This window comes from Python bivittatus, unplaced genomic scaffold (assembly GCF_059951505.1).
Source record: "Python bivittatus isolate LINGU-HERP-01145 unplaced genomic scaffold, Pbiv_v1 ctg000850_np1212, whole genome shotgun sequence".
Taxonomy (NCBI): domain Eukaryota; kingdom Metazoa; phylum Chordata; class Lepidosauria; order Squamata; family Pythonidae; genus Python; species Python bivittatus.
In genome coordinates this window covers 40,593,372-40,613,265 of record NW_028277112.1, presented here as the reverse complement: position 1 = coordinate 40,613,265, position 19,894 = coordinate 40,593,372, and the positions used below count along the sequence as shown (strand labels likewise).

Genomic DNA, 19,894 nt, shown 5'->3' with positions numbered 1-19,894 from the left:
GTAACTGGGTTAGCCCAGAAGCATTCTGTGACAGTGGCCATAACATTTTTTCAACATTCCAGATATATCCAAAGCCCAATAATGTCAGAGGCTCCTTTAAACCATCTAACCAACTCACTTTTGACCTGATCACCTCTCAAACCACCTCCTTAAATCTACTTTTTTATGAAATAGTTTTCAAAAACTCAGTAATAACAATCCTTACTCTCTTGGGGCCAAATAAGTTGTGGTAGAGTGTTCGGAAGCGTTTTCGAGTATAATTACAGCGGTAAGCTCCTCCCATCAGGTACTCAATCACCAGGCCAATATCAATTAGACTTATCCTATAATCTGGTGGTAGGTTTCCCTATTTTTTCCCAATAGAATAAAAGACACACAAAACAAGGGAAGGGGGGAAAGATACAACTGATTATTATGTCTATTGTGTGCATTTTTCTGTAACTATGAGAGTTTTAAATGAAACAATAAGAAAACATATTATGATGCTTATTAATTAATTCACCTTAAAATAGATCCAACCGAAACCTGGATATTCACGCTTGGAAAAAAGACATAAATTAAGTAAGAAAATGTGTTAAAAGATAGCAGTAACAGAAGATAATAAGTTTCAGGACACAGGATTTAGGCTATTCTGAGAAGAAAAACAGGATACACTACTGCAGAACAAGGAAAGCATGAAGGCAAAGCATTTTATAGAAAACTCTATGTATTTGCTGGATGCTGGGGATGTCCTGAATCAGTCACACAACAGTCTTATCTCCTGAGGAATATGTGTATGCCCTGGCAAACTTCTTGGGGTTGTGTGTCTCCCTGCTTCTATCATGCCACTAAGAATGTCTTTTCCAAACTTAATCCTGGAACAGGAAGGCAACTTTAGCATAAACAGATGCTGAATGCTTTAAACACAAGTTTTTCTCTTTTACTGAATAGTGTACTTAGCAGATTACATAACCAAGTCCCACAAATTTTCGTCCTACGGTTCTCTAATTAAAACTTTCACTTTTGTTTCCTAAAAAACCAAAAACACCTTCATACACATGGCTGGCAATGAAAAAGTAAAAAATGCTTATATTTTTCTAAAGATGCTAACTCTCTAGGAATTAAAATCCTTTCACTTGAAGTTTTGGTTATTGATTTTCTTTGCTATGTGGTCATTCATCTGCCAAGGAGGAAGTATATTCAGAAGGCTGTAATGACAATGGAATAATATCTGACATTTAGGAAAGGGGGGGGGGATTTATTTTCACTTTTTAGAGACAAATCTATATGACAGTGAATTTCTCCCCAGACTCTTATTGGAGATTAAAACGTGTTCTCATTTAAATAGCAGTTGATTTAAATTATATTTAATTATTTTCATACACCATCTATCTTAGTGCCAAAATCCATCTGTTACCTCATCACATAGCACTGAGTGGGCCAAATAATGAATTTACCTCATAAGCCATTTCTGAGATCTCGCTCCACTGACTTTCAACTCTCCTAATATCAAAAAGGACATGTTTCTATGTTATTACTGTAATGCAAAAACAGTTTACAACTCCCCCCGCCCAATGTATAGAAAGTATAGGCCCATTGCTGTATATACAAAATCTCGCACTTGCTTATTTGTCCTCTCTAAAATAAATATATTGCCTTAAGAGGGATACTATAGCTGATGTACCCCAGGCTTTATATGCCTAATAAATAAAGACAAAATATCATTTTGAGACTATTGCTGTAATCATGCATATATTACCTGTCTTGGATTTACATAATGAGGTAATATTAATTTTAGGCAACTCTCAGGACTGTATCTCACATTAAATTTTATATCAGTTACCTAGTGGTTCTAAGGAAGTGTGCATGATTCAGATTAATAAAATCTGGTGTATCACCAATTAAAATGAACATAAAACAAAGTTCTTGATTCCAAATATTTTAAATGGTTACACAGACTATTGGTATTTTTACTAAACTTTATTCTATTCAGGTACTAATATGCTAGCACAAGGTACAAACTGAGAACCATCCTTCAGATATTTTCTAGGTTAGAAGGTATCCAAACCAATTCTAATAATGTCTGAATATCCAATAAAAGTGAAATGTTTCTATTGCACTGACAGCCAGTAATGACATTTTGACTGAGACTGTAAGGCTTGTTAAACTCTATTTTTATTTTTTTAAAAAACCCAAGAATAGTTCCTTCTTGTAAAACCTTTTAAAGTACTGCTTGATTATGCTGATTCTAATAAGATTTCATTAGCTAAGAACACTTATTTAAAAAGCAATTTCTACTGAAATCACTCTCTTTCTAAATTGAAATGCTTAGGACTCAGGAATAAATTGTTAGAAATGAAGAAAATGACACCTGTTCTACAGATGCTAAATTTTAAGCATAATCATAATGCATAGATACAGCCTACTTGTCATGAATTAATCAGAAAGGTATCTTCCTAAACACGTACATAGTAAGAGAGAGAGAGAGAGGAAAAAAAGGGTAGAAATGTTTACCATATGAACATTAGAGGGCACTCTTTAGCCATCAAAGCTCCCAACATAGTTTCCTTTTCTTATTTGAGTAATCATTAAACATCAAATTTGGCAAAAAATAGTCATTGTAGGTCAGACACTTTCCTTACTAATGACTTGAGGGCACTGATATTCAAACAGAAGAAAAATGGCCTTTATTAACTAAATAAGAGGTCAAAAGGCTATATTGTTATTCTTTCTCATAAACTCAGTATAGAATGCATCATTTAGAACTGGAATTCAAGAGTTATCCAGGATCGTTCATTTCATTTTATCATTTTTAAAGTCCTTTAATGTAAGAAGAAGTGTGAAATTTTGCCAGGGCTAATCTTCCCTTTCCTTGTATGCAAGTGACTTTAGGTTATTTTTATGGTTACTTGAATGGTATTCTCTCTTCACCCTCTATAATTAGAGAGCAGTGATTTTCCTTAAAATAATTGGGACAAAGACTATCCCCAATATTAGGTTCTGCTCACACTGCACTTTTATAGTGTTGAGAAAAACTGGGTTTTGTTATTTAAAAAAATCCATTATGATTGTTAAATACCCACAAATATACACACACACACACACACACATATTTGGAGTTTTTTTAATGCAAGTTTATATGGGGTCACATTTTGCTTTATATTTAGCTGTTTAATTTTCAGTTATCACAAGATGCCAGGAATCTACATACTGAAATTATTTTTCAGTCTTAACATTTAACTGCTCTTCAGCAGAATAAAGTGAATATAATTTATTTCTGTAAGTAATGTTTCAAGGTGATTCATTTTAACAAATATATATTTGATCCCAAGGGGTTTAGCTACCAGAATTCAAAATTCATCAGAATGAGATAAGTTGCTTTAGACAGTCATCTGTCTCTGTCATGCACCGGGAACCATTGGACTGTCAAAATAACATGTTGCATTAAGAGGTTATTTTCTAGAATGCCATTTCATTTAAATAGATGTCAGATTTGTTGATAGATTCAGAAACTGACTGAAGAGAATGTTATTGCCCAGGTATGAGTCTGCAGTAACCATCTAATACCTTGTAGCATAACATTTTACTTCTTCATTATTTATAAAGTGAGGGAAAAAATCGCTCTATAATGCAACAGATTTCATGTTGAGGTCAACAGAGTGGACTGTATTAATTCATTAAGAAAATGAATATAGTTCTGTAATCTTTGTCAGGGTTTATTCTACCATTTTAATATACATATAAAACACATATTTTTTTTAAAAAAAATCTATCTCCTGGCATATTTTTAAATGTTCTTCCATTCTATTTGATAAAAAAATGCACTATAATTTAATTTCACTGCAGTTGATTTATTAGCCAACAGCGTAATTAAGGAGTAGATATTAAAAAATGGGGAAGGGGTGTTCTTAAAAAAAGAGGGTGATACAGAAAGTGACATTTCCAAAATAGCCAATGGCACAAAAATGACTATTCATACAAAAACTACTTCTAGTAACTAATAAAGAAAGAACAGGGAACCAGAAAGCGCAAACTGATCCCTGATTTTGATTTAGCCAGTATTGTACTGAATATTCATGGGATTTTTTTGTTGTTGTGAACAACTCTATTATAGAAAAACTGTTACACATTTTGGTCTGGTTCTCCAAAATGAGTCATTACCTCACAGATGAAGTAATAAATGTAAAATAAGTTCTCAAAAGTTTTTTCCCTCCAACTATATTCAAACATTTCCATTTTTTCCCAAACCTCTGAGTTACTTCTGTTTTTAAATTCTTTAGATATTTTGCTGGAAACTCTGTGTCTGTGGATTTTTATTTTTTTTTTTACAAAAGTTGAAGGGCAGCCCATTTTAAATCTATATTTTCCTCATTCTGTTGTTCAGTTTTATGTTTTAAGGCAAAAGTACCTTAAAACTGAAATCTAGAAATATGTGAATTTATGGCTGATGGTCTCTGGATTTTATGTATGTATTTCAAGTTCCAGATGATTACAAGACAGTGATAAAGTACATAGGTAGGCATTAGATATCAAGTTCCCCTGTTTTAGCAGCTCTTCCCCCCCCCCCAATTTCTAAATAATCAGTTTATAGCTTTGTCAGGGAAAAGAAACTTGGGGGGGGGGTGAGTTTTTATTTAGCTAGCGTTATGCTCTGGTTCTTCCAACAATTACCATTATGGGGAGATGGGGGCAAACAGAGATAAGACTTTCTTACAGCTCCTCTGTTGGGGTTTAAACTATATAATTGTATCTCCAGTGCAGGAGATCAGCACCCAACATACAAGCATGAAGAAGCTGTAAGAATTGCAACAAAACGTGTAGGGCCAACAAGTTCATTCTCACTCCCCTCTTCATTTGATGCTAATTGTGCAAGAGAACGGATGTGACTGAAAAGGGTCCAAGACATACATTACTGATAAACATTGTTTTTAGAAAAAGCATAGCCTGTTTCCACCAGTTACTTTAAGATAACTTCAGTCACACAAACTGAGTTATATCTAAACTGATTTTTTAAAACTTTCTACTTAAAAAAGGACATAAGGGGTTTTTATAAAAAATAGCACTTAATGAAGCTGAAAATAATGCAATGATTCAAGATCCAGCACAACAATAATATATATTGCAATGTCCAACACTGGCCCACAATATGGAAATCAGCATTCAAAACAGTGGTGGCTATTAAAATACATCTATTGCATAAATCCACATCACATGAAAAACACCTACAGTCCACTAGCAGAAGCACTATACCTAAAGCATCTAAAATAACTAGCAGCCACTAAATAGTTAACTGTATTGTACACAAAGGCTGAGAATTATTACAAACACACACTGAACAAACTGAAATGGCAGAAGGTGGAAGAAAGCTTTTGTTGGTAGCCCATGCAAAACAGAGGCTGTCTCTAATGACAAGAAGCAGCCACAACATTACCTTCACGCTACTGTCCACCTGTGGACTCTTACCTTTTTGACATCTCTGACAAGATGATACAAAGTGTTGGAGGGCCCATGTCTCTGAAAATGATCACAACAAACAGTTTAATAGTTCTGACGTGTCTGAAGACGCTGTTTGGATCAAAGGACAGATGTGTCAAAGAGTCTAACTCATAAAACTCAAATTACTGAATGCGACAACTGTATAGTTTTTTTTAATATCTAACAAAAAACTTGAATATTCTTTAATTTGTCTTAGAATTCCATGTTTAATTTGGAGTAATGAAATCAGTATGAACACTGCACTCTACCTTCCGAGATCAAGATTCAAGGAAGCTACCATTTAAACTTTTTTTTTGAAAAAGTTCTACAACTAAACTAATTGTGCATTTTTGTGGCATTTAGTATTTGATTTCATTCAAAGTACTAGAGATTGCTCATGCAAACATATCTTTCCAAGTGTATCATTTTGTATACAGATAGCTTAACCAGGAATTGAATAGGTACCTAAACTTTTAACTCCAAAATTCAGAACTAAACATTTGCAATAAAATGCCCTTGTCCAGAAAACACCATGCCATTGTGACTTGAAGTGAAGCATTAAGAAACCAGACTCTTTTTCAGTATAGGTCCCCATGATGGTGATGACTATCTCCTTCCATATAAAAAGACATGTTTGCAGTATACTGCTGGAAGATGTTCCACAACTAATTTTTGAAAGATGCTCCATGAATAATGGTCTTTTTGGGTGGGGATAGAAATAGAGTTAATGTAGATCAAAAGGGACTAAGCTGTAGTTCTTCAAGCATTTACTACTAGATGAAAAGTTTCGAGTCATGGAGAAATAGTACTGGTAGTCCTTCCCTATATCATGACACACAAGTATCATATCTTATGTAATGCCTTATATAGAGATCACCAAATCATGCAATTATTGATCTTTTAAAAGGAGTTCAATGTTGGAGATTGGTAAGAGATCAGAGGCAGGAAACAAGTAAAGTGACCTCTGTAGAGAGTTTGCATAATCACCTTATGTGTGTGATAAAACAGTTCTTGATATTACACCACCCAGGCAGCCTGAGATAGACTTAAGATTACCATTATTATTCTTTGCTATTATCAAATGAAAAGTAGGCAGAAATTCAATAAGCAGCATTACCTTTTTCACTGTAAGAGAAAAAGGGCTGTCTATTTAATTTTTGCTCATCTTTGTAGTGAAACACATGAGTTACAACCTGGCGGTACGTGGAAGATTGATTATTTTGACAAAGCAGCTGGTGTTCCCTGAGAAATAACAGGAACTAAATAGAACACTTTAACTTTGAAATGGTCTGCTTTAGCCTAGCCAATTCAGTGGTGGTTTGAAAATGGCATTTTTTTTAAAAAAAGCAATTCATCTTTGGAGCAAATTATTTTTAACAGAATAGGGTACAGATGCAGTGTTGTTGTTTTTTAAAGCATGTTATATAGTTTTAATAGCATATAATAGAAGACTAAGCAGGTAAAGCATATGAGATTTTATTACAAGAACACTTTAAGGCAAGCATTATTTCATGAATGGAGAGATTGGATGAATTTCTGGGCACCATGCTAAGGCTTGAAGGGAATTAAATGAACAAATAGGGGCCCTACCGTATTGTACAGCTCCTCTAGTCTGGAGATGGTGAGAAAACGATGCATGCTTACTCCATTCTCTATGAGTAACTTCACAAAATCCACTCTGTCTAATACCAGGGCATCCAACATTGCTTGTTCAAGGGAACCCACCTAAAAAGGAAATAATCTAGTCAGGGAGACCTTGTGATCAGTGGGGAAAAATCATACAAATGAAAAGGATTGTGGAAACATTTCACATTTTTTCCTAGCATTTTAAAAGTGGGTTCCAGCATAGCATTACTTTTCAATACAATTTTGGGATGATGTAAGCTGTTTTTTTACTTCTATCCTCTTGGTGCAGAGATCTCCTGGAGAGCCTCAGTGTCAGCTTTAGTTTTTACCAGTCTGAATAAATGGTGTCACCCACATATTTCACTATTTTATGCTTATTCCTACCTTATAATAATCCTTATAAATATAAATTAAACATCACTGATCCCAGTACAAAATATTGATGGACTCCTGAAACTTGCGTTTCTCCACTGAAAGAATTGTTCAATGCCCTCCATTTATTGTTCTTCAATTTTATCAGTTGTGAGAGGAATCATTCTTTTGGTTAGACTGTGTGGAAGGCTTTTTGAAATTCAAGTATGTAAGATTTACCATGGACGTTATCAAAACTTCTCAAGAGTTAGAACATTTCATTCTGGAAGTCATGCTGTTATCTACAATACTTGTTTGTCTGTGACCCTGTTCAGGATTCACCATAGCATGTTCAATCAAACATGGAAGAAGCAGTTAAGAGCACTTCCCCTTTCCTAGTTGTGTTGGTGACATAAGTGAAATTATGGTCTCCACGTTACAATATGATTGTCTGTGACCGGGAGCCTTCATATGCAAGAACAATGCTTCTACTTGGGCAACTCTGAATTATTATCTGAATTCCATCTTGTGTGGAAATGATCACATGTCGAGCTAGGCTTCCTACTGAAGGCAATTGCTCTCTTCCCCCTACTAATCCTCCTCCAGGTTCATCTATCTCAACCCATTCAACAACTTTCCGCCAATTTCCCTATTCCGGAATCATTTTATTTCCCTTTGCATAACACTCAGAAATTATACTTGTCCCTCCCAAATTTCAACTTTATCTCTCTTACACAGAAGCTGAGCTGAAAATTGTTGAATTCTCTGAATAACTGAAGATTCTGTGTCTATATCTAAATCATATCTCTATGGCAGTGGCCCTCATTAACTGCAGTTACATTACTTGTAGTTTTGTATATCTATGGCATCTTTATACATGTGCAAAATGGCAGGTGTGCAAAATAGTTTTTTTCAACTTCAGTATTGGAAGTTTTGTTATCTGCAGTTGCTGAACTGGAACAGAGCCTCTATGAACAATGAGGGCCACCTATATATTTTGAGGGAGAGCAAAAGTTCATAATATGATATTCCAGGCATCTCAGGAGGCAGACTATGGTGTATGAAAGCTTAAGCTACAATAAATGTATTTGTCCTTAAATAGATTTTTTTTTCTCACAAAAGATAAAACAATTGGTTATGTTATACAGCTCCACTAGGTGACACCATTTCCTACAAGAAAAATTACAGACATCTTTTTCATGATTACGTGACAATCTGTTTATGTTCCAGAACTGACTGACTGACTGACTGACTGACTGACTGACTGTCTGTCTGTCTGTCTGTCTGTCTGTCTGTCTGTCTATCTATCTATCCATCCATCCATCCATCCATCCATCCATCATCAGAATAATCACACTCAACTGAAAAGGTATTTAATAGTGTATAGATACTGTACCGGCCACTGTTGCCCATAAATAAAAATCTGGCTGCGAGCAATGTCTACCCTGTTCCAAGCTAATGCTAGACTCAGTTGATCTGGAGCAGAGGCATTCGCTCCTGTAGAAATTGAGAATAAGAACACTTAATTAATTCAACACAGTCAGTGGTAAAACAGATTCTCATGAGAAATGGGAAGAAAGTAGACACGTAGTCCAAATGATTGGTATTACAATAATCTTTATATGATTTTCTTGCTGAAGTTAGCAATCTAATTCAAGAAATTTAAATATATAATATTTAATATATAAATAATATATTTAATATATATAAAATATATATTAAAATATATATATTTAAATTTAAATAAATCAGGATGCCTAACATTTGCCTAAATATTTTGGAAAACTAAGATTACGAATTACAAGCCCCACTGCAATAAAGTAATAGTGACTAACAAACCCCATTTTCTTTCTAACTTTGATAAGCTAGGGTTTATATATGCAGATTTGTGAAAAAATCTGGAATCCCTTCTCACAAAGAAAGATAACAGAAGCAGAACTGTGGAGAGATAGCCTAGAAGCTTTAATAATAATTAATTCTGCCTGCTAGATTAATCTAAAGTTAAAAGACAATCTCTCAAAGGTCTCCTTTTGTATATTGCTGTCAGACACTGAACTCAGGAGTTTGCTTACTCAGCGGGAGGCTCACAGACATAACTTAGCTAGTTTAGTTATTTTATACAACAGAAAAATTGCCTACTGTGTATACAGAGATCAAAGCCTACATAAAGGTTTAAATTCTAGGCTATTTTCTTCTGCCCTTCCAAGTCAATGGCCATTTTTACTGCTCTCTTCAAGGCCACCGGGGGCAGCTAAGTATGCTGACATGGCAGTCCTCTCAAGCCTGGAACTGCTGGTTCCTATGTTGCCAACTACTTTCCTAGCAATTCCATTCTTTTTTAAAGCACAATACAGAAAACTAACCAGAAATAGCTAAAGGAAACAGTTTCTTCTGTTTTAAAAATTAAAAGCCAAGATATATGCAATCAGTGGAGACTGGACCATTTTCTGGACATTATAAAACCTTTTTTCTTTCACTATGAGAGATCTGTTTTTTTAATGAATGCAATTACAGGTGGTCCTTGTTTAGTGACCACAACTGAGACCAAGAACTCAGTCGTTAAGCAAAGCGGTCACTAAGTGAAACTGCAACTGTGCTTACAATCTTACTTCAGCTTACCTTTGCTTTACAGACCTGTGAAGGTCATAAATGTGAGGATTGTTAATAAACTTACTTTTTTATCACTGTCAGAACTGCTAATGGTTGCTAAATGAGGAAGTCGCTAAACGAGGACTACCTGTATTATTTTTTTAGGAAGACACTTCACTGGGATTTTGTTAACAAAGCAAAAAACTTGTCTTACAGAATTTATCTCAGAAAAACTGGCAATGTTCATTTATTTTAATTTAATACACTGTACTATATGTATTTGAAGCTTAACGTGTATGCATACAAAGGAGTAACTGGACACTGTCTGCATAAAAAATAAAACAAACTGCTGTTCTGTAATTCACGAAGGAGAAGCCTGTATGTATGATATTATTTCAGGTCAGTGAAAGATTCAAAAATAAAATGAAATGAAAAGTGGCATGAGTATTGATGCAGATACGATATCAGTCACTGAACTGCAATGAGATTTCCAATGCCACTGTAGTTCTTCAATGGCCTTTATCAAAGGCTTAGATTAGATTGCTGCACCACAAAACATGTGAATGAATGAATACACTGCATTTAATATATACAGCACGTTTTTAAAAATTAGATCAACAGATCTTGAAACGAGGAAGAAAACATCTTAAGTGGTAGCCTGATTTGTCTGAGGCAGCTAAATAATTAGGAAAGGAGAAAATAGTATAGTATAATATGTGGCAATTCTACATAAATTTTAACCTTGAAAAACCTTATCTTGTACAAATTAGCAGTCATGTATGTTTATGTTTTATGTGAAATTTTTGGGCTATTTGCCATCATTTTATCAACTCTGTATCGGTGTGTATTTGCATGCGAACCTGCTGAGGATAATATTGGGTGCATCTAATGTTGTCTATGGAAGTTTATGCTAAAATGAATCTGATCATTTTTAATATAAAGAGGAAAGTGTAATGAAAAATATCAGCTGAATTAAACCACTAAACTATTGCTGGTTTCATACATAGTACTAAACCACTGTTTTTTAAATACTGTAATGGCTTTTTGGAAAAGCATAAAGCATAGTTAATTAATTCATGGCTGGATTTGTATATCAAGCCAAGCCAAAACAAAAAAACAACAACAAATGGTTAGCTTAATGTGTGAATACAAATATACGCAAGTTATATTCTTGGAAGCAATTTTCTACAGCTCTGGATCAAGTAGCAGTATCAGCCTCTCTTTTCTTATTTTCCTCCCTTGCCTAGGTGTTTAAATTCTGAAAAGAAGTCTTGGAACCTTTTTATTAATAAAATGAAGGGAGCAGGTTTTTTTCTTGATATAATTTGAATATACCACTCTGATTTAAGATTTCTGGGTTATAGTTGATGCAGCATGATTTTATCCATATCATTTCTACATTACTTTCCTCTGTATATTAATCAATCCATTGCAAACTCTGTTGAGAAGGAGGTGAATTCTCTGTTTTACGTCCCCTTAGATTTCAAGGGGAATAAAACCTGATCAAGGCAGAAAAATGGTTCTGAGATTCATCACGTGGTTTCTGTGTTGTTGCTAGGATACTCCCTTCTTGTCTATCTGAGTTAGAAAGCTGTCTTGTGATTCTCCTGTGGATTTGCATCATGCTACTGTTATATCAGAGCACAGCAAAATCTCTGTTGCTGCATGTTCCCATTAAATATCCAGACTGTATAGATATAGTTAAACTGATCTCTACTTTATTCCACAATGTCCTGACATTCTAACTAGATGGAAGACTACAAATGATAATAAAAAACGCCTGCTTTTTGCAAAAGTAAAAGGGAAAAGTATTCTGGACATTCTTGTTATTTAGATTCATTGGGTTCAAATTTATTTTGGTTCAGATAAAAACTTGAAAACATCATCATAAAACTTACAATTTCTCAATTATAGCAAACGCTTAGGGACTTTTCTCTAGAATCTATTCTATACGTAGCAAAAATATATATTTATTTCTGTGCACAGAAGCATCCTTCAAGAGAAGCCAAATGATGGAAGCAGCATTGTGTTAATGTTACACAACCTCAACACTTTTGTATTTGTATTGGGCTGGAGCCTGCATCATGACAGGGAGGAGCTTGCATCACTACAGTACAACAATGGTTTTCATTATTATGTTAAAAGTGCTAGATCATATGAATGCCTTTGCCTTTGCATATGCAGCAGACGTGTATGTAGCATGAGTATGCATGTGGGTTTATTTATTTATATGTCACATGTATATAGCTGCCCATTTCACACAAAGTGACTCCCACATTATCCTCTGGAAATCCAAATTCTATGGATAAAATAAGTCAATTAAATTCAAAACAAAGCAAGCAAATATTCAAGAGTCCCTAAACAAATCTGTTTACTGGTTGGTCTCTTTCAGATGTGGGAGGCAGGGAATGTCCCATTTGCTGCTCCAAACATCTTGCACAGAAACGGCATTCACAAACTGCACATCTCTCAATACAAGAAGTTACTAAGCTTACTCCTGCATTTTTGTTTCAAATCAAATGAAATGAAATTATAACCATTTCATGGTTGACATGCATTGCCCTATGCGTCAGGTTAGATAATAGAAGCAATGTTGCTCCAGAGCCGCAGGACAAATGCTTTGTGAGCATGAGTCATGATACATTAACAAGCTAGAAGAAACCAGAGACATCAGGGTCAGGTAAGCATAGCAATATGCTTCAATGAACACAACATGGATGAGGTAGCACTTATGGAAATGAGCATACATCATCCAATGCGCTTCTTCCAACATTTCATACAGTAGAAGAATTTGGACTGCCCTACAAATCATACTGAAGAGGAGATTGGAAAAACAAAAAACAAAAAACAAAGCAGCAACTAAAACAACAAACTTCGTGTGAAACAGCTGTGTTCTGCATTCTTTCCAGAAATCCCAGAGGTTCTGAAATTATCAAAAAATCTCAAATTACACCATAAATGGAATTATGTTGTTTCTAAAGGTAAAATAGGTTTTAACAAGTTGCAACTGCAAACAGAAAAACAGTGGATATAAACTGTATGACTCAACATGTGATCATTTCCAGCTTAAAATCACTTAGTCCCTAACTTTATATACATCTTTGTGTTTTTAAAAATTATCTTGGGAATGATATACAGACTCTATTAAACATTTGGGTTTATATCTTTCTCAAAATATATCAATAAGTTGAATTCAGTATGCCTAAATGTATAGATGCAATTTCAGAAGATAGCATTCAATGGTTAAAACTTCCATTAAGTCTTCAGGGCAATATTAATGTTATCAAAATAAATATTACATCAAAACGAATGCATATTTTACAATTCTTACTATATGTTTTACATTATAAATTAATGAGAAAGTTTTTATGACAGGCTGAAGCCCCCAGGATATTCTTGACTAAACTGAAGCTCCATTATGATATGGCAGTTTTAACCTATGACATTTTCATCTATCTATCTATCTATCTATCTATCTATCTATCTATCTATCTATCTATCTATCTATCTATCTATCTATCTACCTACCTACCTACCTACCTACCTACCTACCTACCTACTTATTTTAATATCTATATTTTTGGGGAATGGGACATTTTATGATGTTTCTCCTCTGTGGGGCCATTTGGAGAGCAAGTGTATAAGTTTGAAATCTTAGCAAGTTTTAGTGTCCAGGTATACTAAACAGGAATCTTTGTTTCCTGACTTGAAAGTTGCCAGACACTTTTAAGTATTAATAGGGAAGCAGTTACATTTTGATCCTGAATAACATGAGAAATTGAAGTTGTAGAACAATTTAAATGTGAAAATAGTGGGGAAGATGTTTTATTGAATACTTGGGCAGAACAAGGGATTAACACTTTAAATTGATCTCTAATGGTTGTTTTAAATGTTTTGAGAGATTGCATATTGACTATGATTTACTTACAGTACTTGCTTGGCAATAAATATAATTGAAACATGTACTAACTAAATAATGTGCCCCCCAAGGTATCTGCAATTTAGGTCCCTTAAGAAATGCAGCAATAGAACAGAAACCAATAATTACATTTTATGATACGTTAAAAAGTAAAATGAATGTTAGTATTAATTATATATCTCAGTTGCAGGATGAAGAATTGGAATATCCAATTTTGGAGAATCAGTAGGTCCAGGTGTTATGAAGTGTGAAATATATTTGTGTGAAATATATTTGTGATGATTTAAAATGAAATTAATTCATCAACAAATATTGTTTCATGTTTATTGAAATAATATTTAAAAAGGGATTATAACTGGGCTTTTTATGTTGGCATTGTAAGAAATTTGTAGGTTCTTTACCTCATATGATTTGGTCTTGTCCAGCTGTAGCCTTGTTTTGGTTTCAAACCAGTCCATATGACAATACAATTTGGGAAGAAATATTTTAGTTAAGGATCTCAGTATGATGTTGAATTATATTCCTAAAATACTGAGTCCGTCATCTCATCAAGAGCTTTGGCTCTTTCAAGCCAGGAGCAGAGTGAAGAGGCTAATTCTACGTAACTGGAAAGAAACTTACTCTCCTGATTTTCAGGAATAGATCCAGGATGTGAGTTCATTATTTATTTTTGAAAAGTCTTTGTGTTCTAAAAATGAGATGATGCAATAAGTTGATATATGATCCAGATTTAATGATAAGCTTAAGGATTTAATTAATTTTATATAGTTACGTATAGTTATTATAGGAATGTTTTTTTCTGTTTAATGTTTTTCTTTTGTCATGTTTATTTTACACATAATAATATATCTAGGTTTCCTTTTTTCACTGTATAACCACCGTATTTCTTCCCCCCCCCCCATTGGTGATATAATTTTTTTCTTTTGTATTTCAGTATTTTAAAATTAAAATAAAAAAAGTTTTGGGTCATTAATATTTAGAGTATTCATTTCAGTTCCTTTCTTCAAAACATTACAGGCAGTCCCCGGATTAAGAACATCCAATTTATAGACAACTTGTACTTACGAACGGGCTGCCTATTACTAAAAATGGCATACAGTGTTCTCCTTCCTCGAGCCGACAAACCCCTGAAGCCACACAATGTTTTCATGAACTGTTGAAAATGACTGAAAACAGGCTGTATATTAAAAATGCACAGCCTCAGCGGTTCATGAAAACATTGCGCAGCTTCAGCAGTTTGTCAGCTCAAAGAAGGAGAACGCTGTCCACCATTTTTAGTAATAGGCACCCTGTTCATTTGTACAAGTTCTGACTTACATACACATTCAAATTAAAGGAACGGAGCTTGTTCTTAACCCAGGGACTGCCTATACTATCATTACCATAACATTTTTAAAGATTCCTTCCATCACTTCCTTACTTCAGCTTTGCATGAAATCATTTTATTATTTTATTTTAATTCTATTCACTTGGGTAAAGGCTCCTTGTTTAGCCTCCCTTACGCACCACTGAAACAATTGTTTATTTCTATCAAAATTGTGATGTACTTTCTCTCCCTCTTCTCATCTTCACTATTTCTTGGTCCCCTTGACTGCATTTTTTGTAACTGTGTCTTGTTTCTCCTTATGCATTAGATATCTTTTTTACATTCTGAATTTTTACAGCAATCATTTTCTTATATGTGTTTTTTTTCATACAAAGCCTGTTTTACTTCATCATTCCACCAAGCATCCTTTTCCATGCAGCCCATTAACATAACTCTACATACTTCTGTGGCATTCTGTAACACAATTCACTTTATTCGATGCTTCCACATTCTCTTTTCTTCTAATTCTTCAATTTATCATAAGCCATCAAGTAAATCATCATTTTAGATTTATATTCACTCCTTTGCCATGTGTATGCATGAATATACTTATGGTTAAAGCACTACTGAAAATAAACAGAATATTTTCCAAACAGATACATATCAAACCATGATAATTCTCACTCATCTTGGGTGTCTGAATGGCTCAGTCACTTTTTCTGTACTCTCATCTTGTTCAAAATCATCTATTCATGTCATCTAGAAGGATATATTTCTCCTGGATTACACTCATTCAGAATGTTGTAGAAATTTCCCATAAACAAACATGTCCATTATCGAACATTCACTGGATTTCAAACAAAGATATCCAGCCCTTAACCTATTCCCATTAACATTCTCTTTGAAGAATAGTATACTTGTAAAAAAGGAGTGTTTAAAAGTTTAACACAGTTAAAAAGACTGTGATTTTTTTTTTAAAGCAAAATGTGGATTCCTAGATTCTTTATAATGTTGCATTTATATATTAGATTCCAGGCGGAAAATAGTAAAAAAATTAGAAACTGTAAAACCAGAATACATCTACTCAAATCAATAGAAAACAGACTACGCTGATATGCACTACTATGCACTCCTGAGTTTGGACTTGTTTTCTGAATAACAAAAAGATGGGAGCCTTTCTGATCTTGGGGGACAGAGTATTCCAAAGTGAGGGGGCTGCTACTGAGAAGGATGTCCTAATAGGCCCCTCTGCACTGAATGGGCAGATTCCATCTGCAGCAGATGGGCCTAAAGGTAATCAGAGCCCAAGCCCTATAGAGCTTTACAGGTAATCACCATCGCCTTGAATCAGTCCCAGAAGCCTACTGGCGATCAAAGTAGCTCCTGCAAAATAGGTGCTTTGCTATTAAACGAGTTTTAGTCTATTCTAAATTCTATTGTTTATGCTGGAGGGTAACACCATATTCGTAAGAGTGTACTGTCTAGATTTGTTATAGACTTGTTGGGGTAAAAATTCCATTACCTTTTAACAAAGCTGTCAAGATAGCCAGATCAATATCCTGGTGTCCTTCTGATCCCATGCGAAATACTGTAATCTGAAATGCAAAAATAAGCAAATGTGGCACTAATATAAACAGAAAGCTATTAAAACAATATGTAATATTTGCAGAGAGTCTGTTCAGAGATATTGTGAGCAAACAAAACTGGTTTCTATTAATACAGGAAGACAGATTCATAATACATAGCAAATATTAAAGATTTAATAGAACCAGAGTCATCTTGTGTGTTCAGAATTGCTATATGAATTAAATATTATGCACAAGTCATAATAATTCCTTCTCCTTGGCAACTATTGAGGGTAAGTAATTAGAACACATAAGTTGCAGAAAACCATTAATAGAGCAGTTGTCAAACTTCGTAGCAAAGATACCATCACGATTTATATTGGTTGAGGGCACTGTAGCACCGTGTCACCACTGTCCATCCATTTCAAAGCACTGATATGCTGTAATACAGATTTATTCAGTACAAGCATCTTTTAAAATCTGAGTCTGTGGTGCATATGGAAAAATTGTCAGATGTTTCTTCTATCCATGCAGCACAAATGAAATCAGATAGAATGTCCCCTAACCATGCCATACCTGTACAAGTAAATCACAGCATCCTCATTAACGATGAATCAGAGAACTCTGCAAGTAGATAAACCTAATCTAATAACCAGAAAAGTGAAATATAGAGATTATACGCCAGTATCAACTTTTGTTGTGGATAGTAACATTCGCCTAGTATCAAGCCTGTTAACATAGGATCAGTGGGGTTCCCATGGCAACCAGGAGGGTATTTTTTCTTGTATGCAAACAACAGAAATGTAGCAATCAACAGTTACAAAGGGATGTGCTAAATACACAAATGTATGCCCTCCAAAACCACATTCTTCACTGATGCCTGTATTTGTGCTAGGGACAATGACAACAGGATTTCATTAAGGAACGACTGAGCAACAATCAACAAATACGCAGGGAACTCTTAAAAAAAGAAGTATGATATAGTCTCAAATGAATCAATAGGTAGCAAAAAGGGGAGGGGAGAATAAGAAAGCCAACATTCACTTGCCAATAATGATACTTTCAGATGAGGCTTGTAAATGCCTGCAACTGGGAATAGAAAAGTCAATGCAAATAACTGCATCATGTACACCAGCAGTACATAACCTTTTATGGCTTAGAGGTGCACTTGGTCTTTGAGTAATATGCTGGGGGCTGCATTCTATAAAGTGAACAGGGCCAGATAAAGAATTGAGTGGGACTGGAATGAATACCAATTTTTTCTACACATATTCAATACAGCAACTTTGAAAATAGCTGGGAGGGCTGAAACCAAGCTATGTGTATTCTCAGTGGAAATAATGTATAATCTCTTACTAAGATTCTATGCTTACTCTTTAATGTATTTTTAAAAATAATACCTTTTATTTTTTAAAAAATGAACTGGCATGCTTATTTTATGTATAGCTTCATATATGCTTTGGTTCTCAAACTTTTCTCTTTCTCAAATCTTCCATTCCCCTTCAGACCCTCCTCACAAAATACTTTTGGCCAAAAATAACAATACTAAGTATTCTGCACAACTATAGTTTTTCACTTACAAAATGAGAGTTTTCATCATGTTAAACTTCTAAATATCTTAGATGAGGTCCTCCAAGTCTTCATTTTTGTGCATGTAATTAAATATGATTTAACACCATAGTACCCATGAAGAGGCTACTGATATTTTTCCTCACCTCTTTTTTCAAGATGATAGACAGTCCCTGGAGAGTTTACTGACAAAGTCAGTTGGATACACTTCAATTTTGACTCCAGGTTGAGGAGACATCACAGTCAGCAATTGCTAGTCTGGTTAGCTTGGAATCCTTTCATCTTGCAGATTTTGAAGACGTGGACATGGTGTCCAGAGAGGCAAGAAACTCGACCCTTGCCCTTTGTAGCTGGTATATCTCCCATTGGTGGGACTAGCCATGATTAAGATGATCAATATCTTTCAGGTATGACATGTTCCCTCTTGTTTAAAGAAAGTAAATATAAAGAAACTTCCTCTTAACCCAGGACAGCTCAGTAATTATAGCTATTAAATGCACAATTTCTGGTGAAAGGGACTGAGGTGATGCTAACCTGCCAACTCTAGACACTTCTGAGGGTAAATCTAGATTATAAACAAACAAACAAGGCACATTTCATTTGGGTTTTGGGCTATAATTCAGAATTGAGACTGCTTTAGTTTTGTCTTATGGATAATCCATGAAGGAAACTGGAAACATGAAGCACAGTTTGACCATAGTTTCCTGCTGACCAGATTGGGCACTGGGGACAGTGTCCAGAAACCCTGACTCTCATGGCTCCAGCAGTCAGATAGTTTCTCTGATCTGTTGAGGGACAGTGTTAGGCTGTCCATGTAATTACCAGTTACGGGAGGAGGACAGAACTAAAATAACTATAGAGGAGGACAGAACTAAAATAAACCTATAGGAGGACAGAACTAAAATAAAAATAAAATAAGACAATGGAGCTCAGCCATAGGTCTCTCTGCAGCATGTGGAGCAAGATACAGTAGGTGTGGAACTGGAGTCAGGCTCTTCTTCTCAAAAGAATGGGAGGATATACCCACTCCTGGATGACCCGCTCCACATAGTTTGGGCCTTTTAGGTTTCCAGCAGGCATTGTGTTTTTCTCTTCCCACCTCTAATGCAACTTCTGTTAATTAAATATGAGGAATCCTGGAGAACTGGGGAGATGCTGAAAACTGGAGAAGAGCAATGTTGTCTCTCTTTTCAAAAAATGGGAAAAAGGGGGATACCAGTAATTATCAACTGGTGAGCCTGTCATGCATTCCTGGAAAAAAGTTAGAGCAGAGAATAAAAGTAGTCCCTTTGTAAGCATCTTGAAGATGATTGCTATGATTGCTAAGAGCCAACAATAGGTTAAAGAAATTCTCAAAAATAGATCACGTGAGACAAATCTTGTCTCCTTCTTTGACAAGGTAACTACTTTAGTGGACAAGGGGAATGTTTTTTAAAAAGTTAATGACATTCTTATGACAAGCTGTTAAGTGTGGTTTGGATGGCACTACAGTAAGGCGAGTCCATAACTAACTGC

The 19,894-nt window shown here is 34.8% G+C and overlaps 1 protein-coding gene across 1 annotated transcript in view; it reads right to left on the bottom strand.

The window, feature by feature from the left end:
* LOC103054598 (transient receptor potential cation channel subfamily M member 3) overlaps positions 1 to 19,459 on the bottom strand; it is a 78,405-nt gene extending 58,946 nt beyond the window's left edge. The window contains exons 1-6 of the mRNA XM_088130197.1: positions 19,403 to 19,459; positions 16,768 to 16,840; positions 8,828 to 8,928; positions 7,045 to 7,179; positions 5,443 to 5,493; positions 206 to 346 (exon numbers count right to left, since the gene is read on the bottom strand). Of these exons, the coding sequence (XP_087986323.1) occupies positions 206 to 346; positions 5,443 to 5,493; positions 7,045 to 7,179; positions 8,828 to 8,928; positions 16,768 to 16,840; positions 19,403 to 19,459 (558 nt within the window). The remainder of the gene's footprint in view (positions 1 to 205; positions 347 to 5,442; positions 5,494 to 7,044; positions 7,180 to 8,827; positions 8,929 to 16,767; positions 16,841 to 19,402) is intronic.
* Positions 19,460 to 19,894: the final 435 nt, after the last annotated feature.